Source organism: Pristiophorus japonicus, chromosome 15 (genome assembly GCF_044704955.1).
Source record: "Pristiophorus japonicus isolate sPriJap1 chromosome 15, sPriJap1.hap1, whole genome shotgun sequence".
In the NCBI taxonomy this organism is placed as follows: domain Eukaryota; kingdom Metazoa; phylum Chordata; class Chondrichthyes; family Pristiophoridae; genus Pristiophorus; species Pristiophorus japonicus.
The window spans coordinates 112,085,908-112,107,475 of NC_091991.1; the positions used below are offsets into that span (position 1 = coordinate 112,085,908).

The window sequence follows — 21,568 nt, forward strand, 5'->3', positions numbered from 1 at the left end:
AACAAATGTAGGTCAGCGAGCACAGGGGTGAAGGGTGAAGAGGACTTGTTGCGAGGTAGGATATGGGCAGCAGAGTTTTGGATGAGCTTGAGTTTAGAGGGTGGAAGTTGGGAGGCTGGCCGGCCATGGGAGCGCTGGGGTAGTCGAGTCTGGAGGTAACCAAGGCATGGATGAGGGATAGAAGAGTTCACATGCACACAGTTACAGAGCATCCATTGAGCACTTTAAGGGTGATTACTGACAGGAATTTAGCAAATAATGACACTTGTCTGTCTGCTACTGTTGACAAAATTACTCGAGGAAACTGGAGCAGGAGCCGTAGTCTTTTATTGAATCGAGATATTTAATTAAACAGGTTTATTCTCGCTAGTTAATCAAAAGGAAGGAGTCCTTGTGTATAAATGGACTTGCATTTATAGAGCACCTATCACGACCACCGGACGTCTCAACAGCCAATGAAGTATTTTTGAAATGTAGTCACTGTTGTAATGTGGGAAATGCAGCAGTCAATTTGTGCACAGCAAGCTCCCACACACAGCAATGTGATAATGATCAGATAATCTGTTTTAGTGATGTTGATTGAGGGATAAATATTGGCCCCAGGACACCGGGGATAACTCCCCTGCTCTTCTTCAAAATAGTGCCGTGGGATCTTTTACGTCCATCTGTCTCATCCGAAAGACGGCACCTCTGACAGTGCAGCACTGGAGTGTCAGCCTAGATTTGTGCTCCAGTCCCTGGAGTGGGACTTGAACCCACACCCTTCTGACTCAGAGGCGAGGGTGCTACACACTGAGCCACAGAGATATCAGGAAAGAAGCTTCAAGACAGTCGTGTTATTGCCATTATTGCATTATCGATTGATGTTGCAATAATAGCTTCTAAGTATTTGAGAACAGGCTTATGTCATTGTCTACTGGGCAGTGTGTGTTGCCATTCTAACACTCATTAGGGAACGGAGCAAATCTTTAGTTATCTTTAATGTGTTCTTTACTATAAAGCCCAATTTCTCTCTCTAAATATTTATCCAATTCTTTGTTAAAAGACGCAATGGTCTCTGCCTCAACTACTCCCTGGGGTTAAATTCAGATTAACACTTCACTTGAACCAAAACCACAGCATATATATCCTTGCTAATAATCTAGGTTCAATCCATGCATTCCATGGATCTGAGCTTTGAGTGGACACCATCTTGCAGCCCAACATACAGACCTGTCATAAAATAAGTGGGAATACTATAAGCACATGGGTTGACCAAAGTTAGGTTGAGCAACAAATCCTACCCTCATAATAGAGCTAAACAGACCAATCATCTCTCAATTTACATCACTAACCAAACAGCAAACATTACCTTCGCATTCCATGCTCCAACGACCCTCTGTGTAAAGAAATACCCCCCAATCCCTCTCCTCGTGCTCAATGGTCATGTTAAATCGATGGCTCCCTTGTCACTGACCTCCCAACCAGAGGAAATAATCTTACCCTATTCACGCCATCAAAACCCTTCCTAATTTAAAAAGGAAAATCTCTATTAAATCGCCACTTCCAACCCTTCTCCAATCTGAGCAACACCCATCTTATCCATTTACCAATACCTTTCTGTGCACATTGTGCGAGCTTTTACAACCCAAGTTTGGGGTCACCCAACCACGATTTGCCTTCTCTGTTTGACCGTGGACGGGAAGGGTTAATGATAATCCGGACAAACCCTGGGTGAGCACCCAAGTTCAGACACGTGTCGGCTGTGAAATGTAAACCGTTGGAGAAACACTTAACATAGTTTGTGGCAGGATCCGATGACTCACCCGCGCTACATTGATTACACAAAGTGCTGCACTGAGCAAATAGATATCTCCAGTGTACCAGATTTTTTACATAATGCCATTGTTGAACCTTTCAAGCTGAACATGTTGCTAAGCTCGATTTTAACTTCGTTTCCTAAAAGCACAAACATTTTGATCAGATATTTGCTTCGAGCTGGCATCTCACTAACTGCAGCACCTCCCACGTCCTCTTCATGTCGTCCTTGTCCCACAGGAAGAGCGAGGGAATCAGGGGAGAAACGAGCGCAAAAAAACATCAAAATTTCACTCCTTCACTGAGTCACATGCCAATCAGCACCCCACTGTGGCTCAGTGATAAACTCGGCCATTACACTCAGCACATTTCAAACGGATGCCTCAGCACTGCTATCTTGATGCTAGTTTTTGCTGCATTTACTGAGGCGTACGAAAGCATGGGCCTTATGCTAAACATCCATAAGACAAAGGTCCTCCACCAACCTGTCCTCGCCGCACAGCACTGCCCCCCAATCATCAAGAGCCATGGCACGGTCCTGGACAACGTGGACCACTTTCCATACCTCGGGAACCTCTTATCAACAAGAGCAGGCATTGATGAGGAGATTCAACACCGCCTCCAGTGCGCCAGCGCAGCCTTCAGCCGCCTGAGGAAGAGAGTGTTTGAAGACCAGGCCCTCAAATCTACCACCAAGCTCATAGTCTACAGGGCTGTAGTAATACCCACCCTCCTGTATGGCTCAGAGACATGGACCATGTACAGTAGACACCTCAAGTCACTGGAGAAATACCACCAACGATGTCTCCGCAAGATCCTACAAATCCCCTGGGAGGACAGATGCACCAACGTTAGTGTCCTCGACCAGGCCAACATCCCCAGCATTGAAGCACTGACCACACTCGATCAGCTCCGCTGGGCAGGCCACATTGTCCGCATGCCAGACACGAGACTCCCAAAGCAAGCGCTCTATTCTGAACTCCTTCACGGCAAACGAGCCAAAGATGGACAGAGGAAACGTTACAAAGACACCCTCAAAGCTTCCCTGATAAAGTGCAACATCCCCACCGGCACCTGGGAGTTCCTGGCCAAAGACCGCCCTAATTGGAGGAAGTGCATCCGGGAGGGCGCTGAGCACCTCGAGTCTCATCGCCAAATGCCTGCAGAAAACAAGCGCAGGCAGCGGAAAGAACGTGCAGCAAACCTGTCCCACTCTCCCTTACCCTCAACGACTATCTGTCCCACCTGTGGCAAGGACTGCGGCTTTCATATTGGACTGTTCAGCCACCTAAAGTACTCATTCTAAGAGTGGAAGCAAGTCTTCCTCGATTCTGAGAGATTGCCTATGATGAGTGGCTCAGTGAGCAGCACTCTCGCCTGAGTCACAAGGTTGTAGGTTCAAGTCCCACTCCAGCGACCCGAGCACAAAAAATCTAGGTTGACACTCCCATGCAGGGCACTGTCTTTCGGATGGGACGTTAAACCGAGGCCCCGTTTGCTCGTTCAGGTCCCATGTCACTGTTTTGAAGAAGAGTGGGGGAGTTATCCCCGGTGTCCTGGGGCCAATATTTATCCCTCAATCAACATAACAAAAACAGATTATCTGGTCATTATCACATTGTTGTGTGGGATCTTGCTGTGCACGATTTACCTGCCGCGTTTCCCACATTACAACAGTGATGACACTCCAAAAGTACTTCACTGGCTGTAAAGTGCTTTGAGACATCCTGAGGTTATGGAAGGTTCTATATAAATGCAAGTCTTTCTTTTCTGTGTTTTCATGCAAAAGCCTTCCAACGGTCGCCGACACCCAAAGATTGATGACTCGGGAAAGGAGTGGCACTCGTGAAATGGTTATGGTGATAAATCACCATCCTGCAGACAGGAGCCAAGCACACAACCTGATCCTGCCACCAATGAGGTCATTCAGAATGATTAACAACAAATGAAGAAATTGGCAGATGTTAGACAATCCCTGGCCTCCACCAAAGTCTACTCTTCAATTATTAAAAGATTATTTTCTAAAATGCCTGAGCATCTTTCAAGCTGCCTTGCAGACCAGCCGAGAAGGGGCATTAAAATTTCATGACACGCTGTATCAGTGCGAGTATAAGGGACAGAGAGTGCGGTAAATGGCTGCACCAGACTGCACTTGGGTTCTGGGAATCAATGAGGGGGGAAATTCTGTTCCTGGAGCTTCCAAGGAACAAGTCGATTCAACAAAGGGATGGTGTGAAACATAAAAAGTACATGCAATTCTACAGTACCTTACACAAGCTCAGAACGTCCCAAAGCACTTTACAGCCAATCAATTCATTTTGGAGTGTAGTCACTGCTGTAATGTAGGAAACACGGCAGCCAATTTATGCACAGCAAGCTCGCACACAATGCAATGTGATAGTGACCAGATCATCTGTTTTGTTATGTTGATTAAGGGATAAATATTGGCCCAGGACACCGGAGATAACTCCCCTGCTCTTCTTCGAAATAGTGCCGTGGGATCTTTTATGTCCACCTGAGAGAGCAGACGGGGCCTCGGTTTAACATCTCATCCGAATCTGGCACCTCCGACAGTGCAGCACTCCTTCAGTCGGCCTGGATTTTGAGATCAAATCCCTGAAGTGGGTCTTGAACCCACAATCTTCTGAGTCCGAGGCGAGGGAGATACCCACTGAGCCATTTTTTTGGGGGGTGGGGGGGGGGCTGGATCTGGTCTAGATTAGACTGCTGCCTCTCCAGACTCCTCCCCCCCACCCCACTCCACAACCTATCATCTTCCGGCACGGAATATTAACGAGGCCCAGCTCCCCATTAGCGCTCCTTCTCGCCAACTGTCCACCCAACGTCCGCTCCAGGGGGAAACCTAGTCCCTCCCCAAGCTACTGCATGTAAAACATCTAAGCCTTGCAATCAAGTACCAGCGATGGAACAGTGACGAGGTAAGGTCGTTCCTCCTGCGACATGGGAACATGCAGCGACCCATACCTGTTCGGTGCCTGACATTCCATAGGAGGCAGCATGGTAAACACAATCCACTCCCTCACAGGCCTTATACAGAGCATCATAATCCCGGATATCCATCTGTGAAAAGATGGAAAGTCATTTCGTTAGATCTCAGGCTGTAGTTTCAGAACTTTGTGATTTATTTGTAGAATTAAGGGCCAATCCATTTTCCAGCGAGTCTATTGATCCCTGGTTGGAAACACCAGACGATTAGCGCTGATAGCGAGACAGAATGTGAAACAAACGAGTAGAATAAGAACCTCGAGCCTGCTCCGCCATTCAATAAGATCATGGCTGATCTGATCTTGGCCTCAGCTCCACTTCCCTGCCCACTCCCCAATCGCTCAAAAATCTGTCTATCTCTACCTTAAATATATTCAATGACCCAGCCTCTGGGGTAGAGAATTCCAAAGATTCACCATCCTCTGAAGAAATTCTTCCTCTCGTCAGTTTTAAATGGGTGACCCCTTAATCTGAAACTATGCCGAAACTCTAGTTCGAGATTCCCCCACGAGGGGAAACATCCTCTCTGCATCCACCCTGTCAAGCCCCCTCAGAATCTTATACGTTTCAATAAGATCACCTCTCATTCTTCTAAACTCCAATGAGTGCAGGCCCAACCTTTCTTCACAAGACAACTCCCTCATCTCAGGAATCAACCTAGTGATCCTTCTCTGAACTGCCTCCAATGCAAGTATATCCTTCCTTAAATACGAAGACCAAAACTGTACGCAGTACTCCAGGTGTGGTCTCACCAATACCCTGTACAGTTGTAGCAAGACTTCTTTGCTTTTATACTCTATCCCCCTCGCAATAAAGGCCAACATTCCATTTGCCTTCCTGATCACTTGCTGTAATTAGGAATGGTTCAGAATTATGAGGGGTTTTAATACAGTAATTAAGGAGAAGCGGTTTCCACTGGCAGGTAACCAGAGAACACAGATTCAAGATCATTAGCAAAAGAACCAGGGGGATGAGGAGATTTTTTGAATGCACAGCGAGTTGTGATCGGGAACGCGCTGCCTGAAAAGATGGTGGAAGCAGATTCAGTAGTAACTTTCAAACGGGAATTGGATAAATACTTGAAAACTATTAAAATGCAGGGCTATGGGTGTAATGTATTTGCTTCATGGGTTCTTTGCTTAAGAATTCATAGCAACACATTGCTGTTAAGAACTACTTGGTTTATTAGCAAAAGGTTTAACAATCACACTACACATTACAGTTCATCCACCAGGCTTATCGTGGACCCCCCGAACCCAACTGGCTGGGGTTTTATTGAGTCTTGTGAACATCATGTGACTGGCTAAGCCACTCTACAAACCTGCAAGCATACTCACAGGTACATACATTACAATAGGGAAAGACCAGGGGAATGGGATTAATGGCTCGTTCAAAGAGCCAGGCACAATGGGCCAAATGGACTCCTTCTGGGCTGTACGATTCGATAACAGTTTGCTGTTTAGTGTCAGCTGTGGCTCAGTGGGTAGCACTCTCACCTCTAAGTCAGAAGGTTGTGGGTTCAAATCCCACTCCAAGGGTTTGAGCACAAAACTCTCGGCTGACACTCCTGGTGCAGTGCTGAGGGAGCGCCGCACTGTTGGAGGTGCCATCTTTTGGATGAGACGTTAAACTGAGGCCCCATTTGCTCTCTCTCGTGGCACTATTTTGAAGAAGAGCAGGGCTGTTATCCCCGGTGTCCCGGCCAATATTTAGCCCTCAATCAACAAAACAAAAAAATTATCTTGTCATTATTACAATGTTGTTTGTGGGAGCTTATGCACAAATTGGCTGCCGTGCTTCCTACATTACAACAGTGACTACACTTCAAAAAGTCCTTCACTGGCCGTAAAGCGCTTTGGGACGTCCTGAGGTCGTGAAAGGCGCTATAGAAATGCAAGTCTTTCTATTTCATCCTTCCACAATGCACTCTGTCAGGTAGAAGATATAATGTGATTTTCCAACGTGTGGATGTTCCATTATCTATTTTGGAGATGGGGAGTGAGAATTCTTGATGGTAATTGATGGATAATCGAGAGTATCCAAACATTTTATAGTTATGATACAGCAATACCCTGAGCAGGGGGAACAAAGTACAACAAAAATAAGACTGAGTGAATGTAGTCTCTTTGTGGCCTTGTGGTTGAATTAAGGCAGACAGGAGGGGCTTGGTGTTGACACGATGTACAGGGAGCTGACATCTTATGAAAGTTTCGATGAACAATCGGAAAAGTGGGCAGTTGGAATGTGTGCAATAGAGGATCCATTGTATAGGTTCAGCGTCCGAAATCCAGAGTTCCGAAATTCGGAATGTTCCGGAATCTGGACATGAGCGATCCGTGGCGGGGTCATCCGGAAAATGTTCTGGAATCCGGACACTTTGTTTAATCGATTACTGCTGCGAGTTGGGCCTCGGGAGGGGGGAAAACACCCCCCCAAAAATTCCAAAAAATAAAAATTCACAAAACCCTTACCTACTAAATCACTGAAAAAGAATTTAAAAAATAAAAACTTTAACTTACCTTTTTTGCTGGTCTTCAACAGAGGTTTTTCTCCCGGCCGCCGACCTCTGACCCTCCGCCGATCCCCCAGCTCCGTCACCAACCACCCCCCCCCCCCCACCCCACCCCCGCCTGCTCCGCCCTCCTCTTACTTTGGCCCAGGAGTTTCCGGATTCGGGACGTCGGAAAGGCCTCGGTCCCGAGGTTTCCGGATTTTGGATGCGCTACCAGCATTTAATTTTATCCTGCGGCTAATCACTGATTTCAATTGGACAACACTGCAGTAGATCCCTAAAGAATGAGTTTAATGCTTTCCTTATTAATATCTTCAGGGCTCGACAAAAAGCTGGGTAGAAATAGGATTGCTAACCCTCCTTTCAACTCTCCCCATCACTTCACCGCTACTGCAGGAAATAGAATTGACCAAACCTCGAGGATTCCCCTGGAATTAAATATTAATCTCCAGGACACTGCTGCAAGCAACACCCAGGAGATAAATCAGCAGGGTTTTAATTAACCCATTGTCCTCCCTGATGTGACCCTTTCCTCCCTGTGGGGTGAATAGCAGAGGGTCCGTGGGAGGGACAGCCCCGAGGTGCTGAATGGCCTTTGCTCCTTCCATGCTGCATGCGTACTTACAAAAGAAATAGGAGGAGTAGGCCATACGGCCCTTCGAGCCTGCTCCGCCATTTAATACGATCATGACTGATCTGATCATGCACTCAGGCCCACTTCCCTTCCCGCTCCCCATAACTCCTTAATTCCTTATCGGTTAAAAAACTGTCTTAAATTTATTCAATGTCCCAGCTTCCACAGCTCTCTGAGGCAGCAAATTATTTTGCAAAATGGCTGTGCTCAGTCCTAGGCTGCATGACTGCCCACAGAGTGTTGAACCTTTTGGATATGGTCAATGCAAGGTGCCGTGGTTTGACAAAAGGGAGCAACTGAACTCATACAAGACACACCAACAAGACCATATAGAAATGTTGTTTCAATTCAATGGAAGCTTTCGTGCAGAAAATGAAGCCATGTTGGTTCATCCATGTAAATTAGGCAATTAAGTGTAATGAGTATTTGTCAACACCCAATGTCAACTATCATATGTCTAACCCCGCGGTTAAATCTCCGTGAATCCATTTCAATTACATGCAACACCGCCACACAGTCTATCCACACAACTCAATCTCAACAGCAAATATAAGCTCGGTGCCTTTCATCCGCTGGCCAGCTTGGACCAATCTACCAGTTTCCAGTGACTACAATGTCATCCATATTTTCTGGTAATCCGACTTCAATGTAGCCGGCTGATTGCTTAAAACAGACCGCATTTTCATTTACCTCACGGTTGGCTTCCAAGGTGTTATTCGCGGTACGGTGCAGTGTTCCAGACCAATGTAACCAGAAATTCTATGCTTCAACATACATCAAGCATGATAGAAAGAAACAACATGCATTTATCATCACCGGCAGTCCCTCAGAATCAGGGAAGACTTGCTTCCACTCTAAAAGTGAGTTCTCAGGTGACTGAACAGCCCAATACGGGAATTACAGTCTCTGTCACAGGTGGGACAGACAGTGGTTGAGGGTAAGGGTGGGTGGGGAGACTGGTTTGCCGGACGCACCTTCCGCTACCTGCGCTTGGTTTCTGCATGCTCTCAGCGACGAGACTCGAGGTGCTCAGCACCCTCCCGGATGCTCTTCCTCCACTTAGGGCGGTCTTTGGCCAGGGACTCCCAGGTGTCAGTAGAGATATTGCATTTTATCAAGGAGGCTTTGAGGGTGTCCTTGAAACGCCTTGGGCTCGCTTGCCATGTAGGAGTTCCGAGTAGAGCGCTTGCTCTACTTTGGGAGTCTTGTGTCGGGCATGCGGACAGTTGGTCCGCCCAGCAGAGCTGGTCAAGTGTGGTCAGTGCTTCGATGCTGGGGATTTGGCTTGGTCAAGGACGCCAACATTGGTGTGTGTCCTCCCAGGGGATTTGCAGGATCTTGCGGAGACATCATTCGTGGTATTTCTCCAGCGATCTACTGTATATTGTCCACGTCTCAGCCATACATATAGCGCCTTTATATTTAGCGTGCATTTATATAGGACATCCCAAATTGCTTTACAGTGCACTGTTGTAATGTAGGAAATGCGGCAGCCATTTTGCGCACAGCAAGCTCCCACAAACAGTAATGAGATAATGACCAGATAATCTGTTTATTGAGGTTGATTGAGGGTAAATATTGGCCAGGACACCAGGGATAACTCCCCTGCCCTGCTTTGAATAGTGGCATGGGATCTTTTACATCCATTTGAGAGAGCAGACGTTGGTTTAACATCTCATTTGAAAGACGGTACCTCCGACAGTGCAGCACCCTCTCAGCACTGCACTGGAGTGTCAGCCTGGATTTCATGCTTAAGTCACTGGAGTGGGACTTGAACCCACGACGTTCTGACTCAGAGGCGAGTGTGCTACCCACTGAGCCACAGCTGGTACCTTCAGAACAGTCCTGGAAGTTTTAAATGCCTCAGTTTCAGGACTGACAGATCAGATGACTAGAAAGTGCACATGTTTGGAAGCCAGGTGGAACTGTGCTGTACCTTGGAGTGCGAGAAATTTTCACAAGATAGATACAGGTGAGGAAGGCCATTCGGCTCATCTTAGCCCAGAAAGACCCAACAATCCCTGTATCACAACATCTCACTGTGTCTTAAATGGTCCCGATGTTTTTGTCTCCACTACCTTTCCCAGCGTCCATTGCATGTACTGATCACTCTGGGTGAAGAATTTCCTGACGTTAGTCCAGAATTTTCCCGTCTCTAAACCCAACTTCTGCCTCTTGCCCAATGTTGAGGATTTAGTTCGAAGTAACATCCAAGACGTATCTATTCTACACCATTTACTATCTGATATATCTCTACAAGATCTTCCATGAGTATTGAGAAACCCAATGTTCTCCAGTCTTTCTCCATATCTCAGTTTTCTGACTCTGGGATCAATCTCCTCAGCACTAATCATCCAACTCCCTGATGAACACAGAATTCACAAAAAAAAATTTTTTTTAAAAGAGGGGTGAAAAATGGTGCATCGTTAAACAAGGCACGTGAATGCGTTCATTATACTCAGGGTCTGACTGAATGGACTGGATTTTCGGCTCCTCTGCGCTCTGTTTTTCGCCCCGGAGCGGCGGCAGTGAGGGGTTATGGCCAGACGATCAGCCTCCACGCCCCGCGGCGATCCTTGGGTCTGGTTTAACGGCAGCACGGAGCAGCACCGCCCGGGAGAACTGCACCTGGTATGCAACGCCCTGGTTGTGACACCGGCGCGAGTTTTGACTCTTGCCCGATCTGTCCGCCCCGCAGCGCGCTCCGCAGTGACCGCCTGGGAAATCAGGGCGGTCCCACCATCCCGACAGCGGAGAGGTGAGTCATGGACTAAACGTAAGTGCGATTGTTTTTTCTGTTAATTTTTTTTTGCGATTTGAGTTGTGGTGGGTGATGTGGGTAATGTTTTAGGAATTTTGTGTGTTTTTTTTTTAAGGTTCGCCCCACCCAGCTCCCCGGCATCTCTCGGAGCGCTCCCGGCCCGGCTTTTTAGCTCGGGAGTTTCCCGGGCTAGCGCCCAGGAGAGGTGTACAACGCCTCCCTTAGCACTGCACCCCCTGACTCAGGGCCCAGCTGCCCAATGTTACTGACTGAGGCGCAAACTGTTCCCGGGCGCTAACTTTACCGTCGCGCCAGCATTACCGCCCCAAACACAGCAAAGCTCAAAATCCAGCCCCATATGTAGATAACGCTGACAAATAAAGTAACGGTCCTACCTGCAGAAAGACAGCTCCGTCGGGGAGGCACCACCTTGGTTCGTGGATGTCCACAAGGATGACGGACACGCCCGATCGGGCAAGGGTGCAGCCAAGCCTGTACCCAAAATATCCCGCGCCTCCGGTGACCAGAGTGCTCCTGGACCTCTCGCCATTGGCCAGTCTCATGTGTCCATTGATTGGGCAGCCGGCAGCCTTTACCCGGTGCGGTACCACCCTACTGGACCGGTGCTTGGTGCTGCTCCCCAAGAGAGGCCCCGTTGGATTCACCTTGCAGAACTCCATTTGAGTATTGTTTGAGGAGGAAGTAGTGGGTGGGGGTGTTGTGTGTCCCTTCAAATTGTCGCCCGACCAAATCAGACTGCCGGGGGGGGAAAAGAGAAAAGAAACAGTGAATACAACAACAACTTGTATTTATATAGCGCCTTTATATCGTAAAACGTCCCAATGCGCTTCACAGGAGTGTTTTAAGACAAAACAAATAAATTTGACATTGAGCCACACAAGAAGAAATTAGCACAGATGACCAAAAGCTCGGTCAAGGAGGTCGGTTTTAAGAAGCGTCTTGAAGGAGGAGAGGTAGAGAGGCAGAGAGGTTTAGGGAGGGAGTTCCAGAGCTTAGGGCCCAGGCAACAGAAGTCACAGCCGCCAATGGTGGAACAATTATAATCAGGGATGCTCAAGAGGGCAGAATTTGAAGAGTACAGACATCTCGGGCGGGGGTTGTGAGGTGGAGGAGATTACAGAGATAGGAAGGGGCAAGTCCATGGAGGAATTTGTAAACAAGGAAGAGAATTTTGAAATCTAGGCATTGCTTAACCAGGAACCAATGGGTGATGGGTGATGGTGACTTGGTGTGAGTTAGGACACGGGCAGCCGAGTTTTTGATGACCTCAAGTTTACATAGGGTAGAATGTGGGAGGCCAGCCAGGAGTGCATTGGAGTAGTCAAGTTGAGAGGTATCAAAGGCATGGATGAGGGTTTCAGCAGCAGATGAATAGCAAACCAAATGGCAGACCAATTGAACAAATACTGTGGATCTGTCTTCACTAAGGAAGACACAAATAACCTGCCGGAAATACTAGGGGTTCGAGGGTCTAGCGAAAAGGAGGAATTGAAGAAAATCCTTATAAGTCAGGAAATTGTGTTAGGGAAATTGATGGGATTGAAGGCCGATAAATCCCAAAGGGTCTGATAGGCTGCATCCCAGAGTACTTAAGGAAGTGTCTCTAGAAATATTGGATGCATTGGTGATCATTTTCCAACATTCTATTGACTCTGGATCAGTTCCTATGGATTGGAGGGTAGCTAATGTAACACCACTTTTTAAAAAAGGAGGGAGAGAGAAAACAGGGAGTTATAGACTGGTTAGCCTGACATCAGTAGTGGGGAAAATGTTGGAATCAATTATTAAAGATGAAATAGCAGCGCATTTGGAAAGCAGTAATAGGATCGGTCCAAGTCAGCATGGATTTATGAAGTCTAGGCTGACACTCCTGTGCAGTGCTAGGGGAGCACTGAGGTGCCGTCTTTCGGATTAGAGATTAAACCGTGGCCCCGTTTGCTCTCACAGGTGGTCTTAAAAGATCCCATGACACTATTTTGATGAACAGCAGGGGAGTTATCCCCAGTGTCCTGGCCAATATTTAACCCTCAAGCAACATAACAAAAAAACAGATAGTCATTGAATCATAGAAATTTACAGCACGGAAGGAGGCTATTTTGGCCCATCGTGTCCGTATCGGCCAGCAAGAGGCTATCCAGCTTAATCCCACTTTCCAGCTCCAGGTCCGTAGCCCTGTAGGTTACGGCACTTCAAGTGCACATCCAAGTACTTTTTAAATGTGGTGAGGGTTTCTGCCTCTACCACCCTTTCAGGCAGTGAGTTCCAGATCCCACCTCTGGGTGAAGAAATTTCCCTCAAATTCCCTCTAAACCTTCTACCAATTACTTTAAATCTATGCCCCCTGGTTCTTGACCCCTCTGCCAAGGGAAATAGGTCCTTCCTATCCACTATCTATGCCCCTCATAATTTTATACACCTCAATAAAGGTCTCCCCGCCAGCCTCCTCTGTTCCAAAGAAAACAACTCGTCTATCCAATCTTTCCTCATAGCTAAAATTTTCCAGTCCAGGCAACATCCTTGTAAATCTCCTCTGCACCCTCTCTAGTACAATCACATCTTTCCTGTGATGTGGCGACCAGAACTGCACGCAGTATTCTAGATGTGACCTAACTGGTGTTTTATACAGTTCAAGCATAACCTCCCTGCTCTTGTATTCTATGCTTCGGCTAATAAAGACAAGTATTCCGTATGCCTTCTTAACCACCTTATCTACCTCGCCTGCTACCTTCAGGGATATGTGGACCTGCACTCCAAGGTCCCTTTGTTCCTCTACACTTCTCAGTATCCCACCATTTAATGTGTATTCCCTTGCCTTGTTAGACCTCCCCAAATGCATTACCTCACACTTCTCTGGATTAAATTCCATTTGCCACTGTTCTGCCCACCTGACCAGCTCATTGATATCTTCCTGCAGTCCGCAGCTTTCTCCTTCATTATCAACCACATGGCCTATTTTACTATCATCTGCAAACTTCTTAACCATACCCCCTACATTCAAGTCTAAATCATTGATATATACCACAAAAAGCAAGGGACCTGGTAGCGAGCCCTGCGGAACCACACTGGAAACATTCTTCCAGTCACAAAAACACCCATCAACTATTACCCTTTGCTTCTGAGTTAATTTTGGATCCAATTTGCCACTTTATCCTGGATCCCATGGGTTTTTACTTTCATGACCAGTCTGCCATGTGGGACCTTATCAAAAGCCTTGTTAAAATCCATATATACTACATCAAACGCACTACCCTCATCGACCCTCCTCATTACCTTCTCAAAAAATTCAATCAAGTTAGCCAGACACAACCTTCCCATGACAAATCTATGCTGTCTGTCCTTAATTAATCCGTGTCTTTCTAAATGAAGATTTCTCCTGTCCCTCAGAATTATTGCCAATAATTTTTCCACCACCGAGGTTAGGCTGACTCCTATGATTACTTGGTCTATCCCTTTCTCCCTTTTAAAACAAAGGTACAACTTTAGCAGTCCTCCAGTACCACACTTGTAGTCAGAGAGGATTGGAAAATGATGATCAAAGCCTCTGCTATTTCCTCTTTTGCTTCTCTTAACAGACTGGAATACATTTCATTCAGGCCTGGGGATTTATCCACTTTCAAAGCTGCTAAACCCCTTAATACTTCCTCTCTCACTATGTTTATTTCAAATAATAGTTCACACTCCTCCTCCCTAATTGCAATGACTGCATCGCCTCTCTCTTTTGCGAAAACAGAGGCAAAGTATTCATTAAGAACCATACCCACATCTTCTGCCTCTACACAGATTATCTTTATGGTCTCTAATAGGCCCTGCTCTTAATGTATTTATAAACATCTTTGGGTTTTCCATGGTTTTACTTGCCAAAATGTTTTCATGCTCTTTCATTGCTTTCCTAATGTAATTTTTAATTTCATCCCTGCACTTTCTATATTCGAGTTTCTGCAGTATTGAGCTCTTGGTATCTGTCATAAGCCTCCCTTTATTTCTTTATCCTACCTTGTATGTCCCTTGACATCCAGGGGGCTCTAGATTTGTTAGTCCCACCCTTTTTCTTTAAGCTCTTGCTCCGTACCCTCCGGATCTCCTCCTTGAATGCCTCCCATTGCTCGGAAACTGATTTACCCTTCAAGTAGCTGTTTCCAGTCCACTATGGCTAAATCACTTCTCAGCTCAGCAAAATTGGTTTTTCCTCAACTGAGTACTTTTATTCTTGGGGGCCAATTTTCATCAAGGCCTCCGCCCGCCTAAGTGCCGCCGAGGTACCGGACAGCACTTTGGGCGGGATATTCATGGCCAAGTTCCCTCGAAGGTCGGCGGGTGGCAAATGGACGACATACGCCGCCAATCTGAGCGGGAGGTCCCGTTCTCGGCGGCAGAGGCGCTTAGCGCCCAAGTACCGCCGAGGATGGAGTCAGACCCACGGAGGGTCGAAGACCTGAAAAAAAAACCAACAGCAAAAAATAACAAAAGTTTCTGAAGACTTCAGGGGACCCCATCCAGGTAAGTTACTGTTGAAAATATATATTAAAATGTTCACTTACCTTTTTTTTTCAGGTTCTTTATACTCACCATCAAGGACAGACCAGCCTCCAGCCAGCAGCTCTGCCGCCAAGTCCCGCACACAGGAATCTGGGAGTTTGGCGGGCAGGAGCTCAATTGCACCACTCGGCCGTCCGCAGGTGGCTCTCCCCTCCCGCCCGAGGCCACTCTGAAAGTAGCACTGGGCAGATCTGCAGGAGGAATGCCAGCAGCAGTGGGTGGCAGCAAGCGGAGAGGTGCTGAAAATCGGCCCCTTGGTCCTTTTCAATAACTACCCTAAATCTAACTGAATTATGATCACCAGCACCAAAATGCTCTCCCACTGATACCCCTTCCACCTGCCCATTTTAGGAATTGTGCGCCCTCTATACCCGTCACACCAATTTTATCTGGTCATTGTCACATTGCTGTTTGTGGGAGCTTGCCTGTGTGAAAATTGGTTGCCGCGTTTCCTACAGTACAACAGTGACTACACTGCAAAAGTACTTCATTGGCTGTAAAGCGCTTTGAGACGTCCGCTGGTTATGAAAAGCTCTATATAAATGCACGTCTTTCTTTCTTACTTACTTTTCAATTCTATACCTCTAGAAATAAACCCCAGTGTTTGGTTTGCTATTTTTATGGTCTTGCTAACTCGTGTCACAACTTTGTGATTTGTGTATTTGTACTCCGAGATAGATCCCTTTGTTCCTCTACCCCACCCAGACTCTCACCCTCCTAGTAGTAAGTAACCTCCCTATTCTTCTTAGCAAAATGTAATACTTCACATTTGTCCGTGTTGAACTTTATATTTACATATGTTGCCAATTATTTGCCCATTCTGCAAGTTTATTAATGTGCTCCTGTAATTTGTTGCAGTCCTGACTAGCCCCCAAATTTGGTGGCAAATTTAGAAATTGTGATTTTTATTTCAAAGTCTAAATCATAAATATAAAATTGTGAACAGTGGTCCCAGCACTGATCTTTGTGGAACACCACTATCCACCTTCTGCCCCTGTGAATAGCTACCCTTTACCCTTACTCTCTGCTTTCTGTCTTGAAGCCAGCTATCCGTTCTGCACTTGTCCCCTGACTCCGCATTCTCGGACCTTGTTCATCAGTCTATTATGGGGTACCTTATCGAAGGCCTTTTGAAATTCTAGATAAATTACATCTACTACATTACCCTTGTTTACTCTCTGTTAAAAATTCATAGAATCATAGAAATTTGCAGCACGGAAGGAGGCCATTTCGGCCCATTGTGTCCGTGCCGGCCGACAAAGAACAATCCAGCCTAATCCCACTTTCCAGCTGTTGGTCCGTAGCCCTGTACGTTATGACACTTTAAGCGCACATCTAGGTTTTTTTTAAAAAAGTGTAGCTATTTGTACTGCACCTTTTTTTGACAGACATGCGACAAGCCCCGCCCCCTCATCCTGGCCCTGAATCACTCCCTCCATGTGGTGCCGAGAAGCAGGGCCTGAGGCTCCGACTCTCTTCGCCCGGTCAGGCCTCAGCCTTCTCCCCCCACCACTGCCCTGCTCTGACCCCAATCCTTCTCAGGGGGCTGAGAGCAGCGGCGAGAGGGGCTGGGGGGAGAGAGAGGAAGAGACGGTGGGGGGGAAGGGAAGAGACAAGGGTGGGGGGAGGAGAAGGGAAGAGACAAGGGTGGTGGGGGGGGGGGGGGGAAAAGAGACAAGGATGCGAGGGGGGGGGGAGGAGACAAGGATGCGGGGGGGAGGAGACAAGGATGCGGGGGGGAGGAGACAAGGATGCGGGGGGGAGGAGACAAGGATGCGGGGGGGAGGAGACAAGGATGCGGGGGGGAGGAGACAAGGATGCGGGGGGGAGGAGACAAGGATGCGGGGGGGAGGAGACAAGGATGCGGGGGGGAGGAGACAAGGATGCGGGGGGGAGGAGACAAGGATGCGGGGGGGAGGAGACAAGGATGCGGGGGGGAGGAGACAAGGATGCGGGGGGGAGGAGACAAGGATGCGGGGGGGAGGAGACAAGGATGCGGGGGGGAGGAGACAAGGATGCGGGGGGAGGAGACAAGGATGCGGGGGGGAGGAGACAAGGATGCGGGGGGGAGGAGACAAGGATGCGGGGGGGAGGAGACAAGGATGCGGGGGGGAGGAGACAAGGATGCGGGGGGGAGGAGACAAGGATGCGGGGGGGAGGAGACAAGGATGCGGGGGGGAGGAGACAAGGATGCGGGGGGGAGGAGACAAGGATGCGGGGGGGAGGAGACAAGGATGCGGGGGGGAGGAGACAAGGATGCGGGGGGGAGGAGACAAGGATGCGGGGGGGAGGAGACAAGGATGCGGGGGGGAGGAGACAAGGATGCGGGGGGGAGGAGACAAGGATGCGGGGGGGAGGAGACAAGGATGCGGGGGGGAGGAGACAAGGATGCGGGGGGGAGGAGACAAGGATGCGGGGGGGAGGAGACAAGGATGCGGGGGGGAGGAGACAAGGATGCGGGGGGGAGGAGACAAGGATGCGGGGGGGAGGAGACAAGGATGCGGGGGGGAGGAGACAAGGATGCGGGGGGGAGGAGACAAGGATGCGGGGGGGAGGAGACAAGGATGCGGGGGGGAGGAGACAAGGATGCGGGGGGGAGGAGACAAGGATGCGGGGGGGAGGAGACAAGGATGCGGGGGGGAGGAGACAAGGATGCGGGGGGGAGGAGACAAGGATGCGGGGGGGAGGAGACAAGGATGCGGGGGGGAGGAGACAAGGATGCGGGGGGGAGGAGACAAGGATGCGGGGGGGAGGAGACAAGGATGCGGGGGGGAGGAGACAAGGATGCGGGGGGGAGGAGACAAGGATGCGGGGGGGAGGAGACAAGGATGCGGGGGGGAGGAGACAAGGATGCGGGGGGGAGGAGACAAGGATGCGGGGGGGAGGAGACAAGGATGCGGGGGGGAGGAGACAAGGATGCGGGGGGGAGGAGACAAGGATGCGGGGGGGAGGAGACAAGGATGCGGGGGGGAGGAGACAAGGATGCGGGGGGGAGGAGACAAGGATGCGGGGGGGAGGAGACAAGGATGCGGGGGGGAGGAGACAAGGATGCGGGGGGGAGGAGACAAGGATGCGGGGGGGAGGAGACAAGGATGCGGGGGGGAGGAGACAAGGATGCGGGGGGGAGGAGACAAGGATGCGGGGGGGAGGAGACAAGGATGCGGGGGGGAGGAGACAAGGATGCGGGGGGGAGGAGACAAGGATGCGGGGGGGAGGAGACAAGGATGCGGGGGGGAGGAGACAAGGATGCGGGGGGGAGGAGACAAGGATGCGGGGGGGAGGAGACAAGGATGCGGGGGGGAGGAGACAAGGATGCGGGGGGGAGGAGACAAGGATGCGGGGGGGAGGAGACAAGGATGCGGGGGGGAGGAGACAAGGATGCGGGGGGGAGGAGACAAGGATGCGGGGGGGAGGAGACAAGGATGCGGGGGGGAGGAGACAAGGATGCGGGGGGGAGGAGACAAGGATGCGGGGGGGAGGAGACAAGGATGCGGGGGGGAGGAGACAAGGATGCGGGGGGGAGGAGACAAGGATGCGGGGGGGAGGAGACAAGGATGCGGGGGGGAGGAGACAAGGATGCGGGGGGGAGGAGACAAGGATGCGGGGGGGAGGAGACAAGGATGCGGGGGGGAGGAGACAAGGATGCGGGGGGGAGGAGACAAGGATGCGGGGGGGAGGAGACAAGGATGCGGGGGGGAGGAGACAAGGATGCGGGGGGGAGGAGACAAGGATGCGGGGGGGAGGAGACAAGGATGCGGGGGGGAGGAGACAAGGATGCGGGGGGGAGGAGACAAGGATGCGGGGGGGAGGAGACAAGGATGCGGGGGGGAGGAGACAAGGATGCGGGGGGGAGGAGACAAGGATGCGGGGGGGAGGAGACAAGGATGCGGGGGGGAGGAGACAAGGATGCGGGGGGGAGGAGACAAGGATGCGGGGGGGAGGAGACAAGGATGCGGGGGGGAGGAGACAAGGATGCGGGGGGGAGGAGACAAGGATGCGGGGGGGAGGAGACAAGGATGCGGGGGGGAGGAGACAAGGATGCGGGGGGGAGGAGACAAGGATGCGGGGGGGAGGAGACAAGGATGCGGGGGGGAGGAGACAAGGATGCGGGGGGGAGGAGACAAGGATGCGGGGGGGAGGAGACAAGGATGCGGGGGGGAGGAGACAAGGATGCGGGGGGGAGGAGACAAGGATGCGGGGGGGAGGAGACAAGGATGCGGGGGGGAGGAGACAAGGATGCGGGGGGGAGGAGACAAGGATGCGGGGGGGAGGAGACAAGGATGCGGGGGGGAGGAGACAAGGATGCGGGGGGGAGGAGACAAGGATGCGGGGGGGAGGAGACAAGGATGCGGGGGGGAGGAGACAAGGATGCGGGGGGGAGGAGACAAGGATGCGGGGGGGAGGAGACAAGGATGCGGGGGGGAGGAGACAAGGATGCGGGGGGGAGGAGACAAGGATGCGGGGGGGAGGAGACAAGGATGCGGGGGGGAGGAGACAAGGATGCGGGGGGGAGGAGACAAGGATGCGGGGGGGAGGAGACAAGGATGCGGGGGGGAGGAGACAAGGATGCGGGGGGGAGGAGACAAGGATGCGGGGGGGAGGAGACAAGGATGCGGGGGGGAGGAGACAAGGATGCGGGGGGGAGGAGACAAGGATGCGGGGGGGAGGAGACAAGGATGCGGGGGGGAGGAGACAAGGATGCGGGGGGGAGGAGACAAGGATGCGGGGGGGAGGAGACAAGGATGCGGGGGGGAGGAGACAAGGATGCGGGGGGGAGGGAGACAAGATGCGGGGGAGGAGACAAGGATGCGGGGGGGAGGAGACAAGGATGCGGGGGGGAGGAGACAAGGATGCGGGGGGGAGGAGACAAGGATGCGGGGGGGAGGAGACAAGGATGCGGGGGGGAGGAGACAAGGATGCGGGGGGGAGGAGACAAGGATGCGGGGGGGAGGAGACAAGGATGCGGGGGGGAGGAGACAAGGATGCGGGGGGGAGGAGACAAGGATGCGGGGGGGAGGAGACAAGGATGCGGGGGGGAGGAGACAAGGATGCGGGGGGGAGGAGACAAGGATGCGGGGGGGAGGAGACAAGGATGCGGGGGGGAGGAGACAAGGATGCGGGGGGGAGGAGACAAGGATGCGGGGGGGAGGAGACAAGGATGCGGGGGGGAGGAGACAAGGATGCGGGGGGGAGGAGACAAGGATGCGGGGGGGAGGAGACAAGGATGCGGGGGGAGGAGACAAGGATGCGGGGGGGAGGAGACAAGGATGCGGGGGGGGAGGAGACAAGGATGCGGGGGGGAGGAGACAAGGATGCGGGGGGGAGGAGACAAGGATGCGGGGGGGAGGAGACAAGGATGCGGGGGGGAGGAGACAAGGATGCGGGGGGGAGGAGACAAGGATGCGGGGGGGAGGAGACAAGGATGCGGGGGGGAGGAGACAAGGATGCGGGGGGGAGGAGACAAGGATGCGGGGGGGAGGAGACAAGGATGCGGGGGGGAGGAGACAAGGATGCGGGGGGGAGGAGACAAGGATGCGGGGGGGAGGAGACAAGGATGCGGGGGGGAGGAGACAAGGATGCGGGGGGGAGGAGACAAGGATGCGGGGGGGAGGAGACAAGGATGCGGGGGGGAGGAGACAAGGATGCGGGGGGGAGGAGACAAGGATGCGGGGGGGAGGAGACAAGGATGCGGGGGGGAGGAGACAAGGATGCGGGGGGGAGGAGACAAGGATGCGGGGGGGAGGAGACAAGGATGCGGGGGGGAGGAGACAAGGATGCGGGGGGGAGGAGACAAGGATGCGGGGGGGAGGAGACAAGGATGCGGGGGGGAGGAGACAAGGATGCGGGGGGGAGGAGACAAGGATGCGGGGGGGAGGAGACAAGGATGCGGGGGGGAGGAGACAAGGATGCGGGGGGGAGGAGACAAGGATGCGGGGGGGAGGAGACAAGGATGCGGGGGGGAGGAGACAAGGATGCGGGGGGGAGGAGACAAGGATGCGGGGGGGAGGAGACAAGGATGCGGGGGGGAGGAGACAAGGATGCGGGGGGGAGGAGACAAGGATGCGGGGGGGAGGAGACAAGGATGCGGGGGGGAGGAGACAAGGATGCGGGGGGGAGGAGACAAGGATGCGGGGGGGAGGAGACAAGGATGCGGGGGGGAGGAGACAAGGATGCGGGGGGGAGGAGACAAGGATGCGGGGGGGAGGAGACAAGGATGCGGGGGGAGGAGACAAGGATGCGGGGGGGAGGAGACACGGATGCGGGGGTGGGGAGGAGACACGGATGCGGGGGTGGGGAGGAG

General features: G+C 51.5%; 1 protein-coding gene across 1 annotated transcript in view; it reads right to left on the reverse strand.

The window, feature by feature from the left end:
- Positions 1–11,493, reverse strand: part of sdr42e2 (short chain dehydrogenase/reductase family 42E, member 2) — a 43,380-nt gene extending 31,887 nt beyond the window's left edge. The window contains exons 1-2 of the mRNA XM_070900798.1: positions 11,106–11,493; positions 4,783–4,878 (exon numbers count right to left, since the gene is read on the reverse strand). Coding sequence (XP_070756899.1) covers positions 4,783–4,878; positions 11,106–11,390 — 381 coding nt within the window. The 5' untranslated portion in view covers positions 11,391–11,493. The remainder of the gene's footprint in view (positions 1–4,782; positions 4,879–11,105) is intronic.
- Between the last annotated feature and the right edge of the window lie 10,075 nt (positions 11,494–21,568).